The sequence below is a fragment of the Syngnathoides biaculeatus genome, chromosome 8 (assembly GCF_019802595.1).
Source record: "Syngnathoides biaculeatus isolate LvHL_M chromosome 8, ASM1980259v1, whole genome shotgun sequence".
NCBI lineage: Eukaryota > Metazoa > Chordata > Actinopteri > Syngnathiformes > Syngnathidae > Syngnathoides > Syngnathoides biaculeatus.
Window position 1 is genome coordinate 11647451 of NC_084647.1, and position 19715 is coordinate 11667165.

Here is a 19715-nt window from a genome sequence, read left to right on the forward strand (position 1 = left end):
AAATGCTTTACTAACTTTTTTAATGGTGATTAATGTTATCAGGTATGAATGCCCATAAATTTGAGTAGGGTTTGTAAGTATATTGTAAGATACTGTATGTATCTTTCTTCAGACCTTTATGTTTTTTTTTTCCCGAAAACTTGTCACTTCAATGCAGCAATGTTCTCAAGTGTATAATATGCACTAGAAGCTAGCTAGCTACTGACCTCACATATTTACCATATAGTTTTGATATGCACTATCACATAAAAAACTTACAACTCAGGGCTTTGATGTCCACGGAGTCAAAATGAAGTGATTAGAAAAATAGATCTGCTACATAATAGTTGACAGTTTTGACCTGGTCAAGTTTGCCGATTTCGGCGTCTCATTGATTCCACAAATCGAGGAATACTTTCAGGGGGTCTGTGGCAAAATTTCTCATCTTAGTTACAGCAGTTTTAAATGAAAACATGGATCTAGCAGGTTTTTTTTTTTGCAGTTAGTGTTGAGTGTGAGCGTGTGTGATGGGATGGAGCGGGCCCAGTGTTCTTGGACAAAAATAAACTAAGGCGCACTATCCTATAGTGTAGCAGCACTCTCGCCACACAAGTGTAGTTGTACTCTTCGCTATGAGGAATCTGTTCACCCCCACCGCCATCACCCTATGACGGCAACGCAGACTCGTTACTTGCCAGATCTGTGGACCAATCTTGTGCTTTCTCACAGCCCCCATACACACACTTGCAACTCCCCCACAACCATAACACATACTCTGCCCACCTCCTCACTGTTACCATCCATGTGTCATCGACTGTTGCTAAGATACAGGCCTCCACCAAGTTTTTTTTCCTTTTTTTCACCAACTGTTTTGACACAGACCCCACTCTGTAGAATCACTTAGTTTTTTTTTTTTCTTTCTTTTTTTTTTTTAGCCATTGTCTTCAGCTTTTATTCATCCAGTTGCTGCCATGACTATAGCAAGCTCGATTTCTCCTGCATGCTCTAAACCGTTTTATATCTTAACCAGGACATCTATCCATGCATTTCCTGATCCGCTTGTCCCCACAAGGGTTATGGGAGTGCCGGAGCCTATCCCAGCTATCCTCTGGAAGGAGGCAGGGTACACTCTGGGTAGGCTGCCACCCAATATCAGGGCACATGTAGGCAGACGACAGTCGCGCTCACAATCGCACCTCTGGGCAATTTGGAGTCTCCAATTGAAGCATGATTTTGGGATGTGGGAGGAAACCGGACTACCTGGAGAAAACCCACGCAGGCATGGGGAGAACAAGCTAACTCCGCACAGGCAGGGCCAGGATTTGAACCCCCGGTCCTGAAAACTGTGAGGCCAACGCTCGAACCAGTTGTTGCACCGTACTGCCTTTTCACCAGGACATTGCGCATAATCGATGATGACTGAGAAAGGAAAAATATGATTAATTTAGTGTACCACGAATACATCTATGACCATGATTTTCCTTTGTGGAAATGTTTAACTAAATTATATGAACAACAGCATTTGTCCAGTACATGGCATGTTTATGCCTGCAGGGAAAAAGTGGTAGAGCTCAGTATGCGTATGCAAATGTATAGTAAATGTTAAAGTATTATTTCCGTGGTTTGGTTCATATACAGGACGTTATACCCACACAAAGACGACACGGTGTTGTGCGCCAATGAAGGCTGACAGGGTAATCTGTCTCCAGCGAGGGATAGAAAGTACTCTCGGGAAGCGTGAGACACACCATAATCAAAAAGCCACGTACGAACTGCAGATGCACAGATTTCCCAACCGACGGTTCACAAGCATGCAAATATTTTTTTTTTTTCCTTTTGTACCTTCCAGTCATCCGTTTCTCTCCTCAGTACTATTTTAGGACAACGAACAAAAGAACTGCACCAAGGTTGAAAAAAAAAAGTTGGGGGAAAACATGTGACCAATGTACATTGTTGAGGGCCACACTTTCTGCAATCAACTTGATGACCTTTATTGTACAGCCATAGACGATAGAAGACAAAGTCATCTGTTGGTCCTTACAGACTAGGGGAATGATTTCAATGTGACTCAAATGGGTAGCAGAGGAAAGACGTAAATATCAAGAAATGTATCCAAAACTATTCATTGATTTCAATGGATTTTTACGCAGGGTGGCACGGTAGTTCAGATGGAAAGCGTTGGCCTCACAGTTCTGAGGACCCAGGTTCCATCCCGTACCCGCCTGTGTGGAGTTTGCATGTTCTCCCACTGCCCATGTTGGTTTCCTCCGAGCATTCCGGTTTCCCTCCCACATCCCAAAACATGCAACATCAATTAGACACTCTAAATTGCCCCGAGGTGTGATTGTGAGTGCAATTGTTTGTCTCCATATGCCCTGCAATTGGCTGGCAACCAGTTCAGGGTGTACTCCGCCTCCTGCCCGTTGACAGCTGGGATAGGGTCCACTGCCTGCTACCCTTGTGAGGATAAGCGGCTAAGAAAATGGATGGATGGATTTTTACGCAGCATATGTCCCATTGTTCCAAAATCCAGGCAAACAAAACAAGTCATTCTTACCTTTGGGACCGTATTTATCATAACAACTATATCCCATGTCTTTATAAAATAAACTAGCCCTAAAATGTCAGTTTTAAAATAAATTTTTGATATGTTTTTCACTGTCTTTTAGTGTCTTCATCATCAAAAAGCAATACAATTGGAAAGTGGCTGGCAGCATCAATAATCATTCGAGTGCAGGGCTCACAATATTAAGACATTGTTTCATATAACTTTGAGGACCTGTAATCATTTGACCACTGGCCACTCATAACAACATTGATATTGTACTTGGGAATAATTGTCTGACTTGTTGTCGTTATTATGGAAGCAAAGGTTGCTAACTTGAGTGTCATGACTCAACAGTAGCTAAAGTTTGATGGGCAAAATATACAATACAAAAAATGTTAATTGCAAATGTGGTAATTGGGAAAATATGCATGAAATGAGTGGCATTTCTTGTAATTATCGTATATATTAAGATAGAAGTGTCAAAGGTGACATCTGAAGTTATCATTAACAATACAATACAGTATTAACGCTCTGCATCTTCGCCAATGACAATTGTGTACCAATAACAGCAGTTTTACCAAACAATTATGTAACTGTGTCACTGATTGCAATACTTGCCTTCAACATGCTCCCTGTTTTATTTCATTTTTTTTCCCAAATTTTTGCCAGGGTGCAGCAGATTGACTCATATATGCAAAGTAGAGAGCAATCTGTCAAATGGCACAAAGAGACAGCATGTGTCAGTGTGTGTTTGTGCTTTACTTTGTAATAACAATCATATAAACATTTGCCACTTACAGTCTAGAAATGTTATTCATTCAACGTTTTTCCACATTATTTTAGAAGAATACATAAACTGCTGCTGAGCACACTTGTGTAATTAGTTTAAATTGATGCTGTACATATTTTTTTCTCCATTGTTTGTCAGACTTGATTCTTTCATTTTTTTAAGGCTGTTGAAGACAAATAAATACTAAATGACAAAATTAAAAAATATATGTTTAATTATTAGAGTGGGTGAGCACATCTGTCTCACAGTTCTGAGTTCGGGGGCTTCAATTATGGGTTCTGACCTTCTTTTGTGGAGTTTGCATGAGGTTCCCTGTTCTTGGTTTTAGAAATGTTCATAGGTGTGAATAACTGAATTGTTGTTGGTCTGTATGTGCCCAACAATTGGTAGAGGACCAGTCCAGACTGTACAATGGAAACTCCACTGCGTGCGCTGGCTCAGCTGGGATAATAGTAGAAGTAGTAGTAGTAATAATAATAATATTAATAATAGGCACCTTTCAAAGGCATTGAAGGTAAATGTACAAACAAACATACCTTGTAGTTAAAAGAAACAGTAAAATGAATAGAACATAAAACAGCAATTTAAAAACCAAACAATATGGGAAACAAGTCTACAGGCAGTCCAGAATTGGTAACGCTGAAGTTTGGATTTCAAGAGGGTTAATTAGTCTGTGTTTCAGAGGTCAGGTGCTTGTCAGCTGTAATTTCTACGCTGACTTGTGAGGGAAACCAAACAGAAGGGGAGCGACAAAAAGTCAGTGAGTCAACCTTAGACGAGGCTCTGAACAAAAACTGCAACAGTTTGGGGAGTGAGGGCTGGGCAGACCTATTCAAACCATTGTTTGAATTCAGAGAAGCTGTCAGTAAGAGAGGAAGTTACCTGCTAAAAAATTTTCAATAGAACATTTCTAAAGAATTTCTACAGAACTGTAGAACTTTAGGACCCAAGTCCTATAGAATTTCTACAGAAATTCCAATATTCTGTAGAAATTATATAGAAATCACAGCCAAAGTTCTATACAACAAGCTGTTCAGTACAAATTCTATAGAATTCTATTGAATTTCTATATACAGTGCCAAACATATATGTGCGTTCATCTGAGATGACCCGCTGTGGCGACCCCGAAAGGGACAAGCCGAAAGAAACTTACTATCTAGTATATATATGGCAGTGGGCTTGGTAGCGAGGTACAGCTGGGGGTCATCGGCGTAGCACTGAAAGTGTACTGTTGAATTTACAGGAAATATTGCCATGAGCTAGGATGCAGATGATAAAAAAGAAGGGGCCCAAGACAGAGCCTTGGGACACACCAGCATTAATGGGGGAGGCATGGGATTTGAATTAGTTCATTTGAAGTGTGTGTGGCTGGAAAGGGAGGAAGTGAACCACTGGAAGTGTGTGTGTGTATGATGCCAATGTGGTGAAGTCTGTTTAGGAAAATGGTATAAAAGACGGTGTCAAAAGCTGCTCTTAGATCAAGGAGGTTGCAGAAGACAAATAAGGCCACAGGCAGTTTCCAGGATAGGTTCCAGTTCACTCAGGACTCAAAGGAGAAGAAGTGGAATGGAAAATGGACGGATGTCGCTTGTTGACTTTGTATGCGCAACAGTTAAATATACAAATTCTGGACATCCACCTTCAATATCATTCATTGCGTTCAGGGTCATCAGAGAACTGAAGATTAACAATCAATCACAATTATTAATGCAACACAATCGCAGTATTAGATCTAACTATAATTGACTCCAAAAGAAATTCTGGATCTCGATGTTTAACTAGTTCAGTCTGCCTTAACAAAGTGAACTCACAAACAAACTGTCTCCTTTTCTCATTCTTTCTTCCAGTCGCCTTGTTCAAAGTGGACGATCATGGAACGGCTGTGGTTGTCTTTGCTGCTGCTGGTGGCAGCGGCATGCAAGGGGCAGCAGTGTCCGAAACGTTGCATGTGCCAGAGCCTGTCGCCGTCGCTCGCTATCCTCTGCGCTAAGACGGGATTGCTATTCGTTCCTGTCGCTATAGACCGACGTACCGTGGAGCTACGGCTTCAAGAGAACTTCATCACAGGTAGTGGAGCAACATTGTTTCAATTGTACCCCGCGGTGATTAAAGCCGGGGCAGTATTACTGTTTCGAGCCATATTTAGATGATATGCGGATCACAGACAAACTGCATGCGGCCAAACCACTCCGCGCGGCGTAGATGAGCCACCCTGGCCGAAGCCGTGATCAGTGGACACGGCACCGACGGGCACATCGACACATTTAGAACCTCTGACTTATGGACGTGGATCTTTTGTTACGTTCTGAAAGGATTATGTCCTCTCCACAACTATTGTTTTTTTTTTTTTAGTCATTTGGAACCCACGAAGCTCTTGTCCTTTGCACCCATGCAATCCATTTTTCACGATGAACCAGAAATTTATGAAGGGTAAATCCATCCTCCCGTTCTGCGTTCGAGCAATATCCAAGCAATGCGACGAGCCGGCATTTTGGCTAACACGAAGGAACAAAAATCTACCTTCCTGCAGGTAAAACTAATAGAAACAAACGAGTCTGCTTCAGTGCGCTACTGCCCTGTACGTCACTTCCTGCTTCTTGTCGAAAACAAATCCTCGAGAGGATTTTCATGGCAGGAGTTACAAAAAGCCATACACCTCAAAATCATGTTTCGTGGTGAAAAAAAGCATGGGATCATACCGGCTGCCGTTTTTTTGTTAATAACATACTAAAAATCATGCATTTAATGACAATGGCCCCTTTAATAAAGGTTATTAACCCATTGCTCCTAAAAAGAGAACATGCTGAGCAGTAGCAATACTATTGTTGCACAATGAAAATTGATTTTGTACATACCTGTTTCCTGATCAAATTGCTAATGCGGTGATACTGCAGACTATTATTTCATAACAAAGAACCCCTAATTAACCATTCTTTTATGTTATAATTGTTATGATATACTATATTTTTGTTGTTGGAGCTAGCAAAGCAAAATACATTTATTCTAATTTTGAATGGGATAATCAATATTGCCTAAACTGAATTGTAAGAAAAAACATTTCAAGTGCCCAAACAGAAAGGACACAATTAGACCAAACAAGAATTATCATTCTGTATGCATATCAGCGAACATGCACTGCTGATAAAATGTCACTTGTTGCACCATTGCTCCTCACACAGCTGTGGTTATTTAGGTCGTAAATCCCCTTCTGGCTGCACTTTAAGCGTGAGACTATGGAGTCCCTGTTTTAGTTTTCTTGCTGATTAATTACTCCTACACTTAAAATTTGAGTGGATATTTGAGAAATGCAAAGGAACTAGCACACTTTTCCTCCATTCCTCTGGCATCTTCACTCCCGCTAGTACTCTATTGAATAAGTTGGTCTAAAACTCCACAGCCACCTCACCAATTTGCTTCCATACTCCACTGTTATGCCATCGAGACCTTTCTAACTTCCCCCTTTATAATCATTGCCACCTCCCGGTCATTCACGCTTGCCTCTTTTATTCTCCCTTCTATCCCATTTTCTTCATTCATTAACTTCTCAAAGTACTCTTTCCATCTACTTAGCACACTACTGGCACCAGTCAACATATTTCCATCGCTATCCTTAATCACTTTTACTTGCTGCCCCATCCTTCCCATCTCTAGCTCCCTGCCTGGCCAAAGTGTAGAGATCATTTTCTCCTTCTTTCGTATCAGGTTAAATCTACATCCAGCCCCTTTTGCGAAGTCATTGTGGGACGATTTGTATACAAGCAATTAAAAGTGGTTTTTTTTTCCCCCCTTTCAGGCTTTCATTCAGAGTATATGATATTTCTGTTTGCTCTTTTCCAGCTGTCCGTAGGAAGGACTTTGCCAACATGACCAGCCTGTTGCATCTGACTCTGTCCAGAAACACCATCAGTCAGATCCTTCCTTCAGCTTTTAGTGACCTGCGGCGACTTCGAGCACTCCATTTAGACTCAAATAGATTAACTGTTGTGAAGGTAAACTTGATGGATGGCTTAATGTTTGTATTGTACTGGGATATTTAGATGTTTAATGATGAGGTTACGAATAATTACGATACAGACCTATTGAGCGTCAAAGAATAACGGCACATTTGCGTGCTCAATACTTACTGTACTTTCATTCGCAATTCCGTAATTTTAACTTCGGTATTGGAGCTACAGTATAAGCTTTTAAAAAGAATCTTTGGCTCAGGATATGTTGGAGTATGACTAGCTGATCCAGGTGGCCAAATGGCGGTTGCCAAATCCATCGTTCATCCACGACGGCTCAAGGCTCATATACTGCATAGTGTGTTCAGATGGGTTTTGCCCTAGAAGTCCCCTAGCAAAACCTGGCGCACACAAATGAAAGTGAACTTTTATTCGAAAACTGTTCTTTGATGCCAGAATGAGGGCGTTTTCAATTGAGCATTGTCGTGTTTTAGTATCCAACTTATTTTTGCTTCTTTTAGGACGATCACTTCAAAGGCCTGAGCAACCTTCGCCACCTGATTCTGGCCAATAACCAGCTTCACTCCATATCTCCCCATGCATTTGATGACTTCCTGTCCACACTAGAGGATCTAGACCTCAGCTACAATAATCTCGCAGAAGTTCCTTGGGACACAATTGGACGCCTAACAAATGTCAATACCTTAAATATGGATCATAACCTAATTGAAAATGTTCCCCAAGGAGTTTTCACCAACTTGCACAAACTTGCCAGGTAAGAAAATCACTTTATGGAAATGTAAATCGTATGATATTTCAGTGTATCCAATCACTTTGCTGATATTGTGTTTGTATTGAGAGAATAAATTACTTGGGACCAGTGATGATTATTAATGCCCATGACAGTTCTTTTAAGTCTACTCATTCACTTGAATCTGTTCTTTAAAAAGATTTGTGCAAAAGATTCAGTGAATGAATCAATCAGTTCCTCAGTACACCAGTTCACTAAACGAATCCCTTAAGTGCCCCCCTTCCCTGACACTGGCTGCTCATTGGTCTTTCACTGAAGTGATTGACATCTCTGGCGAGTCGCAAATACGTTCGCCACCACCTGAAGGGAGTGACAGAACCCTTCAACAGTTGCATTTCCACTCCCAGGTGACTCGCTCGACTCCCGGCGGTGGGCGGCCAAGCAAATACAACGAATCCTTTCATAAACGGATTCAGTTCAGTTTGTTCATTAAAAAGATTCATTTTTCTGGAGGGATCATCCGTGAATGTAACAACACCAATGACAATCTCCTACGTATTAATTTCTGACTGTCTCATGCTTTTATTGTTACAGGCTGGACATGACATCCAACAAACTGAAAAAAATTCCTCCTGACCCGCTGTTCCTGAGATTCCCAGTTTATGCAAAATCCAAAGGGAGCCCCCTGTCCTCCTTGGTTTTGAGTTTTGGAGGAAACCCTCTCCATTGCAATTGTGAACTTCTGTGGTTAAGAAGACTGACCCGAGAGGATGACCTGGAGACGTGTGCTTCCCCCCAAGACCTTAGTTCCAAATACTTCTGGACAATACCTGAAGAGGTTACATTCCATTCCATAAATTAACATATAAAGATACATTTTAAAGAACACTCAAAAAAAATCTGCTACTTTATATATATATATATATATATATATATATATATATATACTTTTCTCCCCTTAGGAATTTATTTGTGATCCGCCAGTGTTAACCCGCAAGTCACCTCAAACTATGACTATGGAGGGCCAGCCTGCCAGTCTCAAATGCAAAGCAAATGGGGATCCAGAACCAGAAGTCCACTGGATCAGTCCCGAAGGGCGACTAATATCTAATGGCACAAGGTATTTTCATGTGCTCCATACCAGAATATGTAGTCTAATATATAGTCCACAGCAATTATTTGTTCTTCACCTTTAAGGCTGGGGAGGGAGGTGCATACCACTCCATGCATCAATTAATACGTACAGTAGTTTTTACTTCAGTTGTTAATCTGGAGAAAGATTTTAAGACAAATTCTGGAAAATGTTTTTTAATGTTTAAATTACCAGACTGTTTTTCTTTGCTTGTTTTTGGTTGGCACCGGTCTGCCTCAAAGACTGAGGTTCAAATGTTACCTCGGATCTTTGTGTGGATTATACATGTTCTCTTTGTGTTTCCTCCAGGTACTGTGTTGTCATACCACATTTCAAAACCACATTTGTTTGGTCAGTTGAACACTTTTAATTTCCCATAGAAGCTAGTATGAGTGTGGATGGTTGTCTGTCTATACAAAGTATGTGGCCTGAGATTGACTGACCGTCAGTCTGGCGGTTTTAATGAAAATCATCTGGGATGGGCTTCAGCTCACCCGTGATCGTGAACGGGATAAATAGTGGAAAATTGATGGATTGAACCGTTTTTCTACATGGTTTTCTTTCATTATCCCAAACAGCTGTTGGAGCAGATATAGTTGTTACACAAAGGTTTCACTCCAATAAGTTTTGGAAATGTATGAGGGGACTATTTGAGGTTTCAGTGGAATAGTCCCATCACTATAGTCACAGTCACTGACCTACCTGGAAATGTAAGAGTCAGACTATTACTTGAAAATGTAAGGAAACTGAATCCAAAGAAGACTGATATAAATTTTCCAAATCTTTCCAAATCAAACCCTCAGTCAATACAATATCTTAGAAGGCATTCTTACTTGCTTTAATATCTAGCCATCCATATTTTTATAGCTTTTTCTGTTCAGGTTCACAGATGAGATGGAGTCTATCCCCTTTGGCTCTTAGTGATAGGCAGAGTAGGCGACACATTGAAGTGGTTGCATGTCAATCACAGGGCAAAGAAACAAACAGCTGTTGACGCCCACCATTACATTGGTGAATATTCGGTTAATTTACCGCCAATGTTTTCAAAACACGGGAGGAATCTGGATTACCAATGCAAAACTCATGGAAATCTAGGTGCCAGTATGCAAACTCCATAAAGTAAACCCTGAGCCAAGATTTGAACCAAAAACTCTGAGGCAGATATGCTGACAACATTTCCCTTCTTTTTTCCAGGCTTAAATATTTTGAAATCAAAATGGCATATTTGTTCATGATTTCTTTCAGAACATTGGTTTTCCCAAATGGAAGCTTGGACATCAATGTCACCTCTCTAAAGGATGCGGGGAACTTCACCTGCATTGCCTCCAATGCGGCAGGCGAATCCACAGGAAGAGTGGAACTGGTTGTTACGCCAATGCCCCATCTGGCAAACAGCACAAGCCGCAGCAGAGACCCATCAGAGGCCAGAGAACCTGCTCCGTCTGACATCCTAACCTCGTCTAAAGTCTTGATGCCTAACAATGAGACGAGAGCAGATCGCAGGGTTTCCTTGGTGCAGCTGACAGGAAACTCTGCCCTCATTAGATGGAGCAGTCAGACACCTATGTCAGGAGTCAGGATGTTCCAGGTCCAATACAACAGCTCAGGGGATGACACGCTGGTATACAGGTTGGTCTGTCCACATGTCTGTGTTGAGTTAAAAAACCAAAAAAAAAGTGTCTCTCTACATATCAGGCATGTTTGTAAAACCCCCTTGGACGGGCTGCATATTTGCTGCTGAGTGTCTGTGTGCATTTGCATGTTTGATAATCAGGAGACTTCTGTTCCTTCTGTGTGGATGAGAGCAGATGAGAGACGATACACATGGAGATTAGCCCAGTCATGCAGTAATACATGCCTAATCAAATGAAAATATGAAGAGTTCTGCTGTGGAACAGAGATATGACAATTTAAGCAAGCGGAATTTGAGGAGGGTGACTGTTGAACACATTTAAACATTTAAACTCAATTGAGCTTTTATCACCAAATGACTCCACTAATAATTTCCTTGATTGTTTTATTGTTGCTGTTGTTGCTGTGGTTTTTTTGTCATCAAAATTGTCCATATTTGGCAAAGACTTTCCTCCAAGGAAGGCAGAGCTCTCGTGAAAACCCTCAATATGGAATCTGTATACGAGTCTGCACTGTAATTGCGATCTCTGTTGTAATTTTTCTGGTATACAGTTTCAAGATTCCAGCCTCCGTATTATCAATCATTTAATCTTCTTCTCCCTTGAATAAATAACTGAGTTGAAGTTTACTTTATTTTCAATCTGGTGAGCGATACTGTAAAGTTAAATTAGCCAGTCTCCCTGCATCATACAGTTGAAGGTACACCCTGTAGGAAGTTGTATTTATCTTTGAGTTGACAATCGTTCTTGCTCTTGTCTTTTTTTCAAATTTCATCCAAAAAATAATCCTTGAGTGCAAATGTAATTATCTGTGGAGTTCTCTCCGTGATACTTGCGCAATGATCCAGCCTCAGCCCTCGTCTCATAACCCACCGGTGGCCACGTTGCCAGATTTACATACGCCTCACTAACTCCGCTAACAAATAGATAAAGGAAAGAAGCTCAATAATTCTCCTTCCAACAAATACAAAAACATGGCCTCTTTGGCTGTTAGGCAGCTCCACTATCACATTACAACTGAATAGAAGATCAGTTTACCCTTTAATCGATCTTGTGGACGGCCAGTGGCCTGTCTTCCAGGGGCCCTGACGACGATTCCAAAAGAATGATATCCCCAATGATGCCCCAATTTCGCATAAATTGTTGAGCTTCTTCACTCCAACTGAGGCTAGTCTGTCCCACCTAAGTCCCTCGTCGCACGAACTGATGAAGTCCGTTTGGACGACAGGTCAAACGGCTTGCAACCAGAACATTCCAGTTGCGATCGATTCAATGCCCCGTGAATCTAAATTCATCACATAGCGGTCTTGATGATTTATCTCGACGTACCCTATGAGAATCCATTAGGGGGATGCGCTACCACATATCCCTTTTCAGGTACAAAATAAAAAGCATGTTCACGTACTTCCTGCTGCCTGCTGTCTGTCTTTTGGTCAATATCCATTAGCAGACCTGAGGCACTTTACTTTGAAAAGAGAAGGGTGAGGAAAAGATAGGGGAGGGAACAAAAGAGTAGAGGGCAGGAAAACATGGATGCAGTGTACTGTAGTGGTGCTCAAAACAGACACTCTTTGTGGTTGCAGTGTCTTTATGGCAGTTAGAATAAATCATGCAAACCAGCATGACATAATCTTTTCCTTCTCAGTCGTATAATCTTAATTGTAATAGACTGTTTTTAATGGGACATCTGTTGTTGTCATTTATATATATAATAACTACTTTAAAATGGGGACAATGTTCCTTTATTTTTCTTCTCTTTTAAACCTGTTCTGTTTAGTTGTACTGTCGTGGATCTGTAAGGCTTTTATCCAGTTTTGTTTGGTAACACGGGTGTTCGAGCAGCATAACAGGTCATCTAGATAAAATGACTACAAATAATGTCACAAAGGAATCACGTTCTTATTTGTGCCCAGGGCGCTGTGCTTAAATAGTGTCTTGACCCCTTTAAGAACTGGAGAGTTGACATCTTAATACGAGCCGTGTCATTGGTAGGAATCCCAGCTCAAGCAGTTAAATCCAGTGGCGTTTCGATAAGAAATCCTTCCATATGCATTATAGCCAACTGGTGACAGATTTTCCTCATCAGGGAAAATTCTCCTTTTACATCAAGACTAATAATACCTGTCAGTAATAATGCTGATATGTGTCACACTTGACAGTGCCCTGTAGGTCTGTTTCTTTATAGCAGTTGTTCATGCTAGTAGTGCCTTATATGTTTGGAGAGACAGCACGAGACATATGTTTTTTGTCACGGCTGAGGTTTTATATGACATACTGACCCGGGAGCAAGCAAATACGTCACACTAAATTAAGACCAAGTATCATTCTTACACTTCAGGCAATTCTTTGAGATGGGACATATGTACTTTAAAATCGTGTGGTGTCAGATTGATGAGTTGTATGCAATGACATAAACATCCATCTCTTTGAAAGCAATATAAGACTGTAAATCCAATTGCAGCTCTTAATATGATGGGAAAAATTTATACCAAATTTTAAATTTGGAAAAAAGAAAGTTGGAGATAATGGAATAGGGTAACTCATAATGTAGGAGGAGGAGGAGTGAAGCTCCAGGGGGAAGAGATAGCGAGGGTGGATGACTTCAAATACTTGGGGTCAACAAGAGAGAGCAGTGTGGTAAAGAAGTGAAGAAACGGGTCCAAGCGGGGTGGAACTGTATGCGGAAGGGGTCTGGTATTCTATGCAACAGAAAAGTCTCTGCTAGGATGAAGGGCAAAGCTTATAAAACTGATGTACGGATTAGAGACGGTGGCACTGAAGAAACAACAGGAAGCAGAACTGGAGGTAGCAGAAATGAAGATGGTGAGGTTCTTGCTCGGAGTGAACAGGTTGGATAGGATAAGAAATGAGCTCATTAGAGGGACACCCAAAGTTGGATGTTTTGAGGACAAGGTCCGTGAGAACAGATTTTGATGGTTTGGACATGTTCAGAGACGAGAGAGTGAGTATATTGGTAGAAGGGTGCTGAGGATGGAGCTGCCAGACAAAAGAGCGAGAGAAAGACCAAAGAAAAACGTTGGTGGATGTTGTGAGGGAGGAAATGAGGACAGTGGGTGTTAGAGAAGAAGATGGACGAGATAGGCTTAGATGGGAAAAAGATGACATGCTGTGGTGACCCCTAACGGGACAAACCGAAAGGAAAAGAAAGAAGAAGAAAAACTCTGGGTTTGACGTAATGAAATGTGATCTGTTTCACTTTGGAAACTACAGTACCGTATTTTCCGCACTATAAGGCGCACCTACAAGCCTTGAATTTTCTCAAAAGCAGACGGTGCGCCTTATAATCCAGTGCACCTTATATATGGATCAATATTGAGCCTTTAGTGCAGCTCCATCTAACGGATGCATAACGTAACCCCAGCCTCAACCGAACCGTCTGTTCTATGCGCCTTATAATGCGGTGCGCCTTATAGCGCGGAAAATACGGTATTTGCACGTGCCAAATTTCCTCATCCGATAATGAGCAAATCTTAATGACTCAGCACAGGCATGGCAAAAGTAAATGTCAAGGTACTTTTGTCATCTGCTTTGCAAGCATGTTCAACACTTATTACAGACAACACCACAGGGGCTTCATCCGGACTGCTCACATTACTTCCCGGTGGTAGATTGCGCAGTTGCTGCTGAGTGTAGTCTTCCATGAAATCCACCCGCATTTCATTGCCCAGGGTGATCACGTTAATTAAAACGAGTGACATCTGTATGTGAATGTGTGTGCGCGCGCTGGTGGATGATAACCGAATCTCAAGGGAGATAACGTTAGAGCAGGTGATGAAGCGGAGGACGCATGTTGCGGTTGGTGTGGGACAATTAGAGGATATTTTCGTCAGTGTACAGTGGGGGGATGCGCATGTACGTCTCAAATTATTAATGGGGAGAAATTATATACTACGATACGTTTCTATTCATGCTTTGAGAGAACCAGGAAACATTTTGCAATGTGGTGTTTTCTTGTTAATGCATATCCATGATGAGGTTCTGTCCACGTAGATCTATATGAACATTTGAGGTGGTACCAAAAAAGAGTGTCGTGTGGGAGTGATAAAAATGTAAATTCTAATCTTTCGGCATACGTAATACTTTTGGAGGCGGCACGGTGGTGCAGCTGGAAAGCGTTGGCCTCACAGTTCTGAAGTCTCGGGTTCAATTCCGGCCTCGCTTGTTAGACACACTCTAAATTGCCCCTGATTGTGAGTGTGGCTCTTTGTCTCGATGTGCCCTGCGATTGGCTGGCAGCCAGTTCAGGGTGTACACCGCCTCCTGCTCATTGACAGATGGGATCGGCTCCAGCACTCCCCGCGACCCGAGTGAGGATAAGCGGCTACAGAAATGGATGGATGGATAATACTTTGACAGTCATATAATTTACTCGTTCAGATGAAGGAGGGAAAACAAAATGATTTCAGAAGTTGGAGGGTTAATGATAAAGCAAACGAAGACGGGTACTTGTGAACAAGCTAGTTAAGCCTGATTCACACAAAAAGACTTGTCCTCTTTGAAAAGACGTTTTATCTGCTCCAGACACTGCACGTAAAGTTAAAAAAAAAAAAAAAAAAAGGACATTCAACAGTTTTGGTCACCGTGTGTGGTGTGCTCCGAGAATCTCAGCAAAGCAGACAAAACACAAAGATACTGTTGCACTGCCGATCTTGAAGTCTCATGTGATCACACTTGATCTCACAAATGCAGAGAAGAAGAAACACTACCGGTTACGTGCCTTGGTCAAAAAAAAAAAAAAAGGCAGTGTCATGGGCATATGTGTCAACTTTTCGGAGCGCAAACCTGACTACCAAAAAAATCCTTATAGAGAGCAAAAAAAATCCTTAACATATCAGCACCCTTCTACCAATATACTCACTCTCTCCAAGTCTGCTGTCTCTCACCTTGTCTCCAAAACATCCAACTTTGGCTGTCCCTCTAATGAGCTCATTTCTAATCCTATCCTACCTGTTCACTCTGAACGAGAACCTCAACATTTTCATTTCTGCCACCTCCAGGTCTGCTTCCTGTTGTTTCTTTAGAGCCACCGTCTCCAATCCGTGCATCATGGCCGTCTGGCACTCACCACTGTTTTATAAACTTTGCCCTTTATCCAAGCGGAGACTCTTCTGTCACATTGGGCACCAGACACCTTCCGCCGACTGTTCCACCCCGCTTTGACCCGTTTCTTCACTTCCTTACAACACTCTCCATTGCTCTGTATTCTTGACCCCAAGTATTTGAAGTTGTCCAGCCTCACGTCTCTTCTCCCTGGAGCTTCACTCTTGCACATATATTCTCTTTTACTTCAGCTAATCTTCATTCCCCTCCTTTCCAGTGCATGCCATGTATTATTTTTTTTTAAATCCTTTTAAGCAAACACGGTAACGGACATAAACATAACATTTTGTCCACTATTTGGGTCTCTCCGATGTGCTCATTGAATGCTCTTGGTATCTAACTGCATGACTCACTCCGTGCACACCTCGGCCAAAATAAGAAACACGTGCACCTTGCAGCAAACCTCCACACTGTTTGCACCTGCTGTATTTGAGGCGACTAAAAAAAAAAAAAATGAGTCAATAGTTCAGACACCAAAAAAGCCTGATCTTATTTGTCGTACCTATTTTCTCTTACAGTATGTGTCCGCAGGCTTTTTCATCCCCCTGTGTTAGTCTGTCTCTCCTTCTACTTTGCATAATTTGTATGTTTTAGCATGCTCATTTCCCCCCAACGTTTTCGCTCTCGTTATGTCTTCCACATTTTGCATAGAAGATGTTTGCTCTCAAACTGTTTCCCCGCGTCACTGATCTTGTTGCCTGTGTGTTCTCCTTTCATTTGATGTTGCCTTTCGATACTTTTAAGTCATGTTCTTTTCATGTGTTCTCATCTGTTTGGCCTCTCATCTCCCTTGTCCTGGCTCACATTCCCTCTCCTTCGTCGGTGGAACGCTGAACTCAGCAGAACGCCGGCCGTTGTCCAACCCCTAATCTCCTTGTTTGGCATCTTGCTGCTGTTTTCATCATCGCCCCAAATTGATGTTTAACTACCCAGCGACGTGCCCACCCCCTCGCTAACCCTCCGGTTCCCGACTCATCCGTCCGCTAACAGCTAAGCCGTCACATCCTCGCGGATAGCGGAAAGAATGATTAAAGAGAATCAGGGCACAGAGTTTGGGTGCAAGAATGGAGGAGAGAAGGAAAAGGTGATAGGAGTGGATGGGGAGAGGATGAAAGGACAGATGATGCATGTTTGAGAAGGAACCTACAAGGGGAGGGGAAGACGACAAATTAGCGAGGGATTCCGAAATTAAAGAGGATTTGGATGGTAAATAGGGATGGTAGATCATCTCTCTTAGCTCCTCTAGCGCTCAAGAAAAAGCAAGCAAATATAACAATCAGTTCTGACCTCTTTCATATGTTTTCTGAATCGTTATCAATCATGCTCCACACAATATATTCCACTTTGTGTGTTTTCCGCCGCTGTTCCAAAGACAGTCTAATCTGCCTGACCTTCATTCATCATGTTCCCAATATTCTCTCACACAGCTTTTCCTGGTTATGTTTAAGCATGGAGGGTAATAAATGTATCAGTATTCTTTTATTTACGTATTATGCTGATCATGATCTATCACGGTTCTGCACGCAAGCGGTGGTGCCATATAGCTCGACATGGGCTAACTTCACTTCCATCGACTACCGTATTTTCCGCACGATAAGGCGCACGTAAGAGACTTTAATTTTCTCAAAAGCTGAAAGTGCGCCTTATAATCGGGTGCGCCTTATATATGGATTGATCTTGAGCTTAGCGCAGCCCAGCTAATGGATGCATAACGTAAACCCAGCCTCTCCTGTAGCGTCTATTCTATGCGCCTTATAATGCGTTGCGCCTTATAGTGTGGAAAATGCAGTACTTAAAAAAGGAAAGCCCAAGTACTTTCTACTTCTGCCCTAAAACTGCACTTCTACGTAGTCAATGTTACCACAAGAAATGTGCCAGCTCAGACAATACACGACTTTCACCGAGAACATCAAACAACGATTCTAGTAATCCAGAATATGTATCTAGTATGTGCCACTTGAACATTCCAAATTAAGAAACACAATTACTGCATGTAACACGTTCTAAAGCATTCAGGTAATTGTAACTTTAGAAAACAACTCAACGGAGGATCTTGGATATGCCTGTGTAGAGAAATATGAACTATACTTAAAAGAAACTCAAAGGAAGAAAAGTTGAAATGAAAAACTCTTACTAAAGGGTGGAAAAAGTATATGGGGTTCTCAAACTCAATTTTCCTTGGGGACGCTGGAGGCAGAGTCCTGCTGAGGCTGGGCCGATATCAGGCTCCAGCACCCCCGCAACCCTTGTGAGGATAAGTGGGTCAAGCTGATTCTGATACATATAACAGTATCATTTCTGAATGTATGCAGATTTTTCTTTTTAGTTGTTGCACACAACACAGAGATCCAAACGGTTCGAAAAAATAATAGTCATGCAAAGCAAGATGTCAGTGATGGTGTGCATTGGGGGTGTTGCACCTGAGCAAAGTTTCAGAAGGCGTTCAGCGCTTTGCTCAAGGGCATCTCGGGAATGGAAAGGAGGCAGAGCAGCACCTCTCCAACAACAATTTGCTCTTGAATTTATTTCATTACACTGATTTGTCACCATGGCAGGATCAAGACCAATGATGCTCTGGTCATTAAGTCCAAGTTCGTAGAGTCTGAGCTCCTGCTCTCCAAGATAAGAATTATTGGATTGTTATTGCCTGCAGTTTTGGACTCGGAGACTCGATAAGGTGTCCCTGGATTAGAATACAAACTTTGACTGTAAATATTGTAGCAAACAAACATAGACGTTCACGTGTGTCTTGGTAAACTGTTTTGCACATGAACACGAAGGAATCCGATAAGTGATTCCAGCGGCGATATTGATATGATGTGTCGTGGAAGGTCTTGCATATCATGGAAAGATCTATTCTTTTCCCCTTGTTATGGATACAATGTGAAATGTAATAGTCATTGCAATGCTCCTCTTTCTCTCTTTTTATCTTTTTTTAACAATCCTTGTCATTCCCTTTTGCTTGATCACTCTATTATTCATGCTGTCGTGCGCCAATTCCATTCTTCCGTGTTTTCTTTAACGGCCCTTTGTATCCCTTATTCCAAGATCTCTTCTAAAAATAGTCCCAAATTATTTTGTCACGGCTTTCTTATCACGTGGTCGTCATCATTCTGCTTTTTCACTCAACGGAGGCCCTGGAAGCGCACACAGAGAGTGATGTTTTCTGGGTATTGAACAGGACTCATCCACATGAAACATGAAATTAAATATTAAAAGTAACATTTACAGTGCCAAGGAGGTAAGGCAAGATTTGACCCCATCTCCTTAATTATTTATGTCAGTTTCAGTCCAAATCCATTGTTGCTTATTATTTTGAATCCATTTGTTGCCTCATAACAAAAAGCATCTATGTCTGAATCTGTGTAGCAAACTCAAGCCTCTATGTCTGGATGTGCTACGTTGACATTTACACAGGAAAATAATCTAACAAATAAACAAAAAAAAAAAAAATTCACACAATTGCATTTTGTTAGGTGGAAAAAAGAATGAGGTAGTCCAACAAAATATATACCGGCGAAAGTAATTAATAAACATTTTTTTCTTTCCAGTTACTGTCAATAAATTTGATGTTTCTCTCTTTAGTTTCACCATAAATATATATTTTTTTCAAACCATTCTTTGTTTTTGTTGAATGTTAAGCATTTTTGGTAGCACGGTAGTTGACTGCTTAGCACATCTGCCTCAAATCCGGCTTCACCCGGGGGGAGTTTTTATGTTCTTCCCGTGCTGTCATGGATTTTCTCCAGGTACTCGTTTCCTCCCACATCCCAAAAAAACATTCATTGCATGGTCGGTTGATTTAAAACTCTAAACTGT

At 41.5% G+C, this 19715-nt stretch overlaps 1 protein-coding gene and 1 long non-coding RNA gene across 4 annotated transcripts in view; one reads left to right on the plus strand and one right to left on the minus strand.

The window, feature by feature from the left end:
- The window catches only part of zgc:172282 (leucine-rich repeat and fibronectin type III domain-containing protein 1-like protein), a 154214-nt gene that overhangs the window by 90926 nt on the left and 43573 nt on the right, over window positions 1–19715 (plus strand). For all 3 annotated transcript variants that reach the window (XM_061827707.1, XM_061827708.1, XM_061827705.1), the window contains 6 exons: window positions 5165–5384; window positions 7155–7306; window positions 7783–8036; window positions 8607–8850; window positions 8975–9132; window positions 10390–10773. In XM_061827707.1, the coding sequence (XP_061683691.1) occupies window positions 5189–5384; window positions 7155–7306; window positions 7783–8036; window positions 8607–8850; window positions 8975–9132; window positions 10390–10773 (1388 nt within the window). In that variant the 5' untranslated portion in view covers window positions 5165–5188. The remainder of the gene's footprint in view (window positions 1–5164; window positions 5385–7154; window positions 7307–7782; window positions 8037–8606; window positions 8851–8974; window positions 9133–10389; window positions 10774–19715) is intronic.
- Window positions 1–19715, minus strand: part of LOC133504956 (uncharacterized) — a 179747-nt gene that overhangs the window by 75015 nt on the left and 85017 nt on the right. The window lies entirely within an intron of this gene.